The 11,024-nt window shown below is 33.6% G+C and overlaps 1 protein-coding gene across 1 annotated transcript; it reads left to right on the forward strand.

Moving 5' to 3' along the window:
- Window positions 1–857: 857 nt before the first annotated feature.
- Window positions 858–10,627, forward strand: LOC135133627 (repressor of RNA polymerase III transcription MAF1 homolog). The gene is made up of 3 exons (XM_064062082.1): window positions 858–1,948; window positions 9,731–10,008; window positions 10,060–10,627. The coding sequence occupies exons 1-3, from the start codon at window positions 1,607–1,609 to the stop codon at window positions 10,124–10,126; spliced, it is 687 nt and encodes a 228-aa protein (XP_063918152.1). The 5' UTR covers window positions 858–1,606; the 3' UTR covers window positions 10,127–10,627.
- The last annotated feature ends 397 nt before the right edge of the window (window positions 10,628–11,024 follow it).

Here is an 11,024-nt window from a genome sequence, read left to right on the forward strand (position 1 = left end):
ACTATAAACACACTATATCTTTGAGACAAATTTTTTCAAAAATTGAATTTTTGTTTTTAATTATCTGTAAACCTACAATTATAATAAATATTTTTTAATAAATGATAACAGTAGTTAATTATGCGTACAGTTGTTCTTTCTAGCTAATGACACGATAAAAATAAAAAACCGTGCTTAATGTCAAGGCGACAAAATTATAGCACAACTTGTCTAAAAATAAAACAAAGAGAGTGTTAAGAACATCTTGTCTTTTAAATTCAGTGGCTAACTCCCAATTATGCACCTGTAAATTCACAGAATTTTTTATGTTAATTCGTTTCTAACTGTTCAGATTAAATTTAATGGGTTAATAATTAAATACGCTAAATACAGTTATTTTGGTTCTCTCGTCCTAATTAATCAAGGTGAATTATTACGGTTATCCAGTGGCGTTCGTCTATTTGGTACCCAATTATGTGTTCGATTGTTCTAATGTAAATTCAAATTGTCATTTCTCCGTTTCACACCGAAACATTTTTTTAGCAAATATGACACCACCACTGGATGAAAATAAATAATATCTTCGTGAAAATTGGGGCAAACGTTGGTTATTTTTAATTTCATTATAACGTTAAAGTTTATTTATGTAAAAACATGAGTTGATCTAATTTCAAAATATAGAATAAAGAATTCAATTTTGCGAAATCGTTTACAAAATAAAGTTACGTGAAACGCGTTTTATTCTTTTTTACATTTTAACCATCCGCATTTTAAAAACTATGTAGTAGTTTTTTTTTAAACAAATTTCATAATGCTAAATTTATGCAAAGTTTTTGTTTCAGGTGCCACTCCTGTCGGTGTTACGCCACTGTTTTCGACCTAAAGGTCATTACATAAATATAGAACATCAACACAAAGGAAATCAACTTATCCACGGTCGCCAACATCGCTACTTTTCCCTGATTCGTCTAAAACAGCTTCTTAAAGCCAATTACCGTCCGAAAGTGCTCCACTATTGTTTAAATAAATTGCGTTATTAACAATAGCCCGTAAAATTTAAACATCGTTCCGCAATTGTTGTTTAATTCGCGCTAGTTTCGAATTTTCGTCTCGCTGGGTTGGCAATGGCACAGCTTGACATTCATTTGTGTATACAAGCCAGTTAACGTCAGAAAAGTCGCTCTAGGACCCTCGTAACTTTCATTAAAAAAGTAATTTCCCAGTGTTGTGCATTCTCAGTGTTTAAAAAATGTTCGATTCGTCGTTATCTGAACACTAGCTAAAGTGAAACCCCGTGAAATCCTTGTTTGGTGTCAACAAATAGTGGACTCGCCCATTTTCGCTCCCAAAGCTAGCGTAAAAACTCGAAAACCCCACAGACTCGGCTCGAATAGTGTTTTTCTTTTAATTTCCACCGCAAATTGTAATGTGCCCAAATCATTTATTGCGGAAATCGGTGAAGCGCACTTTGGTCCCGTCGTATAGTTTGGTCCACTCGAAAAGAAAAGGAATATTCATACATCCCACAGCAATGTTCAAAAACTTTTCGAGAGTCAGTGTCTTAAATCCGATATCGACGAAATAAACACATATCCGTCTACAGTACAAACGTTGTGTATAAATCACCATGAAACTTCTCGAGAGTACAAGATTCGAAGCCATCAACAACCTGCTTACAATCCAGACCGGGGACAGCCAGATCATCGGTCGCATAGAAAGCTACTCGTGCAAGATGGCCGGGGCGGACAAGGCGCTCTACAAGCGCTTCAACCCCGAGGGGGTGCACCCAAATGACTTGCAGGCATTGTCGCCCCCTGAGGGGGTCTCTCCTGGCCATTCGCAGTACAGCAGGAGCGTCTCGGGGGATGAGGAAGGACCCCTTTGCGACACGATCAGTCGCAAGACTTTGTTCTACCTCATCGCCACGCTGAATTCGGCTTTCCCCGATTATGATTTTATGGATGTGAAGGTTGGTTGTAATGTTTGTAGTTTTGTTTAACGAAGTGTGAATGTTGTGTAAGGCGGGAACGAGTTGAGAACTTTCATAATTTCTATTTTTAATGTAGGTTTTATGGTATTGTTTGCCAATGTTTTACTGAGTTTTTGAAGTAATTGTTATTTTTAGTAAATTGGCTGATTGTGCCAGAATTGCTTGGCTGTTGTTATCATTGTTGTCTTTTTTTTTGTTTGTAATTAGTTGCAAGCTTGGCTTTACTGCTGATAACTTGTTTTTATTGCTGTGGTAATATTTATATTTGTTGGCGGTCATTCGTGTCGAATTTTTGAATATTTGTTTAGCTACAATGGAAAAAAAAGATTTATTTCTATTTGTATTTTGCCATCTGTTTCTTTCAGCAGGTTGTGAGGTGGTAATTTTAAATCACGGTTTGTTTTTATGCCACAACGTAGTATCAAGTTGTTCATATCTTTTGTGGTTGTATATTTTGAAAAAGATGATTTACTTCATTTCCACTTGATAAAGATTGCTCACTTTTGTTGTAACACTAATAGATAACTAAATTCTCACGAAACACGTAATTATGTATACAAATCAATCGTTTTGGTTGGGTGGTGCCTTTATTTATGTTCCTGTGATGTTAATGTTTGTGTAGTTAGTTTAAAAGTAATTAAATAACCAAAATTTATGTCATACTTTTATAAATCGGTGATGTATTTTATTATTTTTATGATACGCACGAATTCTTAAAAGGTAATAAATTAAAACGTGAACTTCTTGTAAACAAAATAGAAGGAAAATTTTAAAAACAACTAAATGCAGTGAAAAATGCAACTTCGTAGCGTTCGTAGTTTCCAGTTTGAGGCAGATTAAATTGGCGGGAAATCGATGCGTGACGTCATGGTACCATCCCACCGATTCGGAATGAGACTCGGTTACAATATTTATCAAACAATCTCCGGAATTATTGGACTGATTGTGATCAATGTCTTTTGCGTGGTAAATACTCTTTAAATTTTATAAAATAACATACTCCTGTATTTGCGGTTTATGAATCCGCCTTTTTTTATCGCAATTACTTGCATAAATGTTTGTTCAATATTTCCACGTCTGTCATGTAACCGATATCTGGCTTACGCATGGAACAGAGACGCCGAGGCCAAGTGATTAAGGCGTTGAACTTGAGCTCTACCCGCGTGGGTTCGAATTCCATCCTCGTCGATATTGTTTTCTTACACTGACTGGCATAATCTACATTTTATAACAGATGTCATAAAATAAATAAAATTTCGCAAACAATTAAATTTTATTTCAACTTCAAATTCTTCAAAAAAAAATTGGTGTATTTATTTCAAGCTCAGGTTAGTTTGGGGTATTAAGTACGTGTATATCATTGACAGAGCTTCAGTTATGTATGTATATATACTGGGTGTCTGGAGAATGGCGGATTAACTCTTCAGTACGTATTAAGATAAGGCTCATTTTGGCAAATTTCCTCTAAGAAAACGGGGGGCGGGGTTAGTACTTGGTAAAATAGGATCGATTCTGGCAAATGACATACCTTTTAAGAAAATAGAGGGGGGTGGGTGGGCCTAGTAGCTGCTAAGATAAGAGTGATTTTGGCAAATGCGATACCCTCTAAGAAAACAGAGGGCGGGTGGGCATTCCCTTTCTTTTTTCGCGTCTTTTATTTACTTTCTAATTATTTTATTGGTTTTTGTTGTCTCTGTATGTGGTTGAAAATAGGCCAGTGATATCAAAACTTGCTGGTATTAAAACCACATTAGCATAATCTACTTTTAAAGCAACAATGTGATTTTTTTTGTCGTTTTAATTTAATGTATATGAGAATTTTTTTAAAGTGGGGATTTTATATTGATCTTATTGTAAATTTCACACCCATAAAAATTGGTGACAAAAATGTAACAAAAATACCGCGTATGTTTAATAAAATATGGGAAAATACGGGCGTGTTATAAATGTTTCTTATATCGTAGGTGGCCTAAAAAAGTGTAGAACTGAATTAAAACTTTTTTTAATTATTTTGCGACGATTATTTGAAAACGTTATTTGAGTTATAAGCAGTGAACTATAAAATCGAAATGAAAGTTAGTCCAAAGTAAAGCTATTTAGACAGAAATTCAATATCTTAAATGTTGACGAAGATGGGAAACACGTGTACATATTGCTTAGAATTTTTTGTAATAATTGTAATAAAAATCAAGGCGTTTGCATTTTTTAAAATTTTAATACGTCAAATTTTGAGATGACGTGAACAATTTGTTGGTGGGGATGATTAAACAAATTTTAGTTAGCGTTTTACCTTCGACGCGATATTCCAAAAATACATCTAAAATTTGACAACAATCGGTTCGGTAGTTTCGGAGATTACTTGTGTAAGAAAATCGACACAGACGACAGATAGAAGACAGGTAGACGGAAACGTGGGACCTGTTTTTTCTAGGGTTCATGTAACGTCGAAAAAACATGAAAGTAGCCGTTCGCTGGATGAACTGTTAACTGGTATTACAATACTTCGTAGTTTACGCTCGGAAAGTGAAAAGTTATTTATTTATTTTATTTGTATGATTTTTCAGTCAATTAATATATTTATTTTTCTGTGACATTTCTGCATTTTAATAAAAATGCTAATTCTGAATTTTTAAACGACAATAAAATTATTACTGCAAATTCAAGTGAGATTTACGCAAAAAATCTCATTTATTATTTATTCGGGGTTGGAATACCATATACTAAAATTATTTTCAACTCTGCAGAGGGTTCAGTTTTTGAGGAGTAACATACAGCTTTTTTTTGATGCTATGTTGCCATGTTTTTGCAATTTCATTAAAAAAATTTGGCAATCCAGGACTTCACAAAAAAATACAGTCGGATTATTTTTGTGTTACAATATTTTATAGTGAGGTAAACAGAGGTACATGCTTTGTCGTGGTGTCAATTAAATTAAATTTTAATATACGAAGTGTTTATAAAAAAAAATCCGATTTTTTAAGTAGAACACCCTGTATTTTATTACTGCGGCTGAAACTATTAACTTTAGATATAGAAAATCATTAACAAAAAAAAAAAATTGAAAAAACTACTTAGTCGATATGTAGTTCAAAATTGTAATATTTTTGAATTTTTTATAAACAGCCTGTATATTAAGACTCAATTAAAATTATATCATAACAAAGCGCGCATCTTTGTTTATCCTGTCTACAAATTTTTGTAACACAGATTTTAAAAATAACTTCATTTCAATTTTTTTGTTAACCATTCCATTGCTGAAAAATTAAAAAAAAATTGGAATGACGTGCCAAAAATAAACTACGGTTTTGAAGTCTAGGAAAAATATATAGGGTGTTCTACTTAAAAAGACTAAGTTGTGTGTCATCTCTCGAAAATAGAACACTTTGTATAGTTGAAAACAATTTTAGTGATGGCATTCTAACAACCGTACAACTTAGTCACTGACTTTTTTTCTATTTTCAATAATTATTGAGATATCGAGAAACGCGCGTTTAGTGACTCACCCTGAATATAAAATTAGAAATATTAGTAATATTAAAATACAATTTTATTTAGATTTACTTAGTGACGTCACCAATCATAGTTTCTCACCTCTTATTTTGTAAAAAAGTAGGTGTAATGAAAATTCTTTTCTAAAGTTTAACTTCTACGCGCCAATTTCAAAAAATGTTTTTTTTCCATTAAAAAAAAGTGAGTCCATCGGGCGACTGATACTTTCATGCTTTCTTGACATTTCATGCCCCAAGAGTACGAACAAGTGTCTTTCGTTTCCGTCTGTCTGTGATCGTATGTCATTTGCCAAAATTAGTCTTTAGCAACTATTAGCCCCACCCACCAACCCTCTTATTTTCTTAGAGAGTGTCATTTGGTAGAGTCTGATCTTAGCAAGTACTAACCCCACCCACCTACCCTTTATTTTTCTTAGAAGGTATATCATTTACTAAAATCAGTTTTATCTTAGCAGGTACTGTCGCCGCCCACAGTTCTCATTCTAACGATTTTATTTCGATTCAGTATAAGATCCACCTTTCATTCAATTTAGATTAAAGCAATCAGTGACATGGAGGCGGGGTGGGGGCGGGGTTAATTATAACTAATAGAACGTAGGCTGTTAAACAAAGAAAAAAAAACGGTTAATAGTAATTTTTTGTTATACTATTTGCCAAAAGATTTATTTCTGATTTCCCATGAAAAAAAAATGAGGGAACGGGTGGGTGGGCGGGGCTAAATTTAACTTCCTACTGCGAAGTCTTTTATCTGCGAGCAATAGCCCCGCCCACCCACCCCCTCTTCATTCTAGTGACTACTATTATTATTGTTAGTTAATGACAACGTTGTTATCGTATTAGAATCTTTAATCTTAATCTTAGTTAATTATATGTTTTCCTGTAGAGTGGGAATGGGAACTAATAGAACGTAGGCTGTTAAAAAAAGAAAAAAAAAGCGTTAATAGTAATTTTTTTGGTGTATTCTTTGCCAAAAGATTTATTTCTGATTTCCCATGAAAAAATGACAGAACGGGTGGGTGAGCGGGGCTAAATCTAACTTTCTCTTGCGAAGTCTTTTATCTGCGAGCAATAACTCCGCCCACCCACCCCCTCTTCATTCTAGTGACTACTATTATTATTGTTATTTAATGACAACGTTGTTATCTTATTAGAATTTTTAATCTTAATCTTAGTTAATTATATGTTTTCCTGTAGAGTGGGAATGATAACTAGTAGAACGTAGGCTGTTAAAAAAAGAAAAAAAAAGCATTAATACTAATTTTTTTGTTATTCTACTTGCCAAAAGATTCATTTCTGTATTTCCGTGAAAAAAATGGGTAGTAGATAGTAACGACGGTGACTGAAATCCACCTTTTATTTTTTTTAGGACAATAACCGTAGTCATTATTATTAATAACACAGGCTGTTATTTTTCATTAATAACTAAACCAGAAAAAAAACCAATTAACAACATTTATAAATTATAAACAAAAACAAAATCAACAAAAGAAAAATTCATTAAATCATAATCAACCAAACACTAGAAAAAATGTTCAAAATTCCTGCCTTGTACATATAAATAAGCTCGTAATGTTTCCAAATTTTGACCATTTTTTGTAAAAGTTAGTCATCAGTACTTGTTCGGATAAAACTGATTTTGGCAAATGACATATCCGTTAAGAAAATAGAGGGCGGGTGGACGGGCCTAGTATCTGCTAAAATAAGAAATTTTGGCATATAACATACCTTCCAAGAAAAGAGAGGGTGGGTGGGCGGGGCTAGTATCTGCTAAGATAAGAGTGACTTTGGCAAATGAAAAAGAAAAGAGAGGGCGGGTGGGCGGGGCCTTTCTTTTTTCGCATCTTTTATTTACTTGTCTCTAATTCTTGTTTTGGTGTTTGTTGTCTCTTTATGCGGTTGAAAATAGACCTGTGACATTAATGTTGAAAACTTGCTGGTATTAAAACCACATTAGCATAAACTACTTTTAAATCAACAATGTTTTTTTTTTGTCGTTTTAATTTGATTTATATGAGATTTTTTTAAAGTGGAGATTTTATATTGATCTTATTGTAAATTTCACACCCATAAAAAATTGGTGACAAAAAATGTAACAAAAATACCGCTTATGTTTAATAAAATATGGACAAATACGGGCTTGTTATAAACGTTTCTTAGCAACTGATATGGAGGCGGGGTGGGTTGGCTTCGTTAATTATATGTTCATCTGTAGAGTGTGAATGGGAACTAATAGAACGTAAGCTGTTAAATAAAGAAAAAAAGCGTTAAACGTAATTTTTTTGTTATACTACTTGCTATAAGATTTATTTCCGATTGCCGATGAAAAAAATGGGAGAACGGGTGGGTGGGCGGGGTTAAATCTAACTTTCTCCTGCGGAGTCTTATATAAGCAAGCAATAGCCCCGCCCACCCACCACTTCTTCATTCTAATTACAGCTATTATTATTGTTAATTGATGACAATTAACTTTAATCTTAATCTTAGTTAATTACATGTTTTTTTGTAGATTGGGAATGGGAACTAATAAGACGTAGACTGTTAAAAAAAGAAAAAAAAAGCGTTAATAGTATATATTTTTTTTATACTATTTGCCAAAAGATTTATTTCTGATTTCCCATGAAAAAAATGAGAGAACGGGTGGGTGGGTGGGGCTAAATCTTACTTTACCCTGTGGAGTCTTTCATAAGCAAGCGATAGCCCCGCCCACCCACCCACCCCCTCTTCATTCTAGTGACGACTACTATTATTATTGTTAATTGATGGCAATTAACTTTAATCTTAATTTTAGTTAATTGTATGTTTTTTGTAGTTTGGGAATGGGAACTAATAGGACGTAGGCTGTTAAAAAAATTAAAAAAAGCGTTAATAGTAATTTTTTTGTTATACTATTTGCCAAAAGATTTATTTCTGATTTCCCATGAAAAAAATGAGAGAACGGGTGGGTGGGTGGGGCTAAATCTTACTTTACCCTGTGGGGTCTTTCATAAGCAAGCGATAGCCCCGCCCACCCACCCACTCTTCATTCTAGTGACCACTATTACTATTGTTAATTAATGACAACGTTATTATCGTATTAGAATATTAGGCAAATCTGTTCAACCGTTCATGAGAAAATAGATAAATCGTTAAACAAAAAAAGGAACATTTAGTTTTAATAAAATTTTGTAAAATAATGTAATCCTAGATTCTATTATTTGCCAAAATTTTATTTTTACTAATAATAATATTAATAATACTAACAATGGGTTTATTTTCCAACAATATAGAAACAAAAATCTAATAAATAAACGAAATAATCGAAACTACCATACATTGTAATAATCTATTTCATTCTTAAGTCTACGATTCAACAAATTGTCAATTTATTTACATAATTTAAAGTAGATGAGAGGTCCGGGGATTAATGCCGGGCAGCACCTTTTTTTCATTGATTAAATCAAAAACGGTTCATCCGATTTTTACGAAAATTTGGGAATACAAAACAACATTTTTCATTAATTTATTCCGTTCCGCTGACTTCAGTTGCGGAATTTAATCGAGAAATGCGGTATTGTTTATCACCGCTTCCATTAAAAAATGAAACTTAAATGACCTCTGATGTATTTATTTTATCTTTTAGTTTCGCAAAATCCGCGATATGGTGTCGGGAAAATAATAACTCATGTGTTCTGCAAAATATCGGTCACTGGATTAGATTGTAGATTTTGTAGTAGAATTTTTGTAAATCAGACACGAGATAAGAATGATAACATAATTTCCAAACATCCGTAAAAATGAAATATTTACCAGAAAGTCGTTTTTATGAAAGTCTTAAATAACACGCACTTTCCAAGCTTAAAAGTAATTAGACGTTAATTGCGTATAATAATAGGTGGTGACGCATGAAGTGTAGTTTGGTTTTTAGTTAAACTAGTATTTACACTTATCATTATCGCACCAGCTGCATATAAATGTTACGAAAGTTAAAATATGTTAAAAATATGGATTAGAACCACATGTTACTCAAAGTTAAGTTAATTGTTAGATCACGGAACATAATACCTTTTGCAAAATACGCAACATTTTCTCTTTTTAACATCGCCAATAAATAAGACGTTGAAATCCGCCAGATGCGGCTCTCACGCTTGCAATAATTTTTATGTGTTTATTTAAAAATATCCGCTGCGAGGTGATTGCTTCTATTAATCTGCTTGTTTACAAAGTCACGAATTCTGTGTGTTTTTTTTTAATATGGAAGTATTATTTTTTCTAGAGCCACGAGTTCAGTAAGGAGCCTTCTCGCCAGTGGGTCGAAAACGCGATCGATTCGAATTTGTTCGCCACCGCCGGCGAGCAGTACCGGGGCTTGGGCACGTCCCTGTGGTCGGCAATCAACGACGAAATCTCCCTCGAAGATTGCGACATCTACTCGTACAACCCAGATCTGGCATCCGACCCGTTCGGCGAAGACGGCTGTCTTTGGAGCTTCAATTATTTTTTCTACAACAAGCGACTGAAACGTATCGTTTTCTTCACGTGCAGAGCAGTAAAGTAAGTTTGTTGATGGTGGTGATTAGCGATGACTGAGCGTTTTGTTTGCAGTCCGTTCAACATGGATTGCGGTTACGCAACCGATTTCATCATGGATGAAGTAGATATCGCTTATTAGGTCACCCAGTGTCCGTCGATGTAATTTTAATGTGTTCAGGTTATTTCCCGGTGTTTTAGATGTTCGTTCGTACTATTTCGGTTACTATTTAGTAGTTTTGGTGAGAGCAAAAGTACAAAATCTTTTTAAAAGTCGTTATTTTGGAATTTCTAGGTTAAGGTCACAGAGGATTGTTGTGGTATTATTTTTATTACTATGTAATCGCAAGGCTTTAGAGTAGTGTTAGTAAGATAGATTTTTATTGAAATTTATTTTTGGTTACAGGTATTGTTCGATCTCACACCATTAATATGACTCAAACACGTCTAGTTATTAATGCAATATTGTACAAACTACAAGTTTCACTTATTTTTAGTACTAAAATGTATAGAATTATGTATATGTATCTATTTTCTAAAAAGGCACCGTTTGCTTGGAGTTCAAAGTTTATTTCCAAGTGCCATTCTGATAGTGAGTTAATTATATTGTATGATCTGATCAACATGTTATTTAGTCAGTTAATTTTTTTTTTTTTTTGATCCTGCACGTCTGCGTCCGTGTCCAGTGTACACAATTATAGGTAAAATAGGCAACACATTATACAGCGCACGCAGATGAACCTACTGTTTCGAGGATCTCCACCCGGACGTGTGAGCCGTTTCAACGGTTTAATTTTATTCAGGAAGCTAGAGGAGGATTTTAGCATACTGAAGTCGTGTGATTTGAATAATAAAGGATATTTGCTGTCAACTTTTATACATATTAAGATCAGGTGGCGTGTAAGCTGGAACACCTGACGATTAAATTTCGTTGATAACATAAGCCCGTTTTATTAACGTTTTATTTTACATAAAATCTCGTGAAAAGACATCTTTATAGCAGCAGCTTCATTTCCATAATATTTTTAATAAGTACTTAG

This window comes from Zophobas morio, unplaced genomic scaffold, assembly GCF_036711695.1.
Source record: "Zophobas morio isolate AGI-343-1 ecotype UQ-CSIRO unplaced genomic scaffold, CSIRO_AGI_Zmor_V1 ptg000022l, whole genome shotgun sequence".
NCBI lineage: Eukaryota > Metazoa > Arthropoda > Insecta > Coleoptera > Tenebrionidae > Zophobas > Zophobas morio.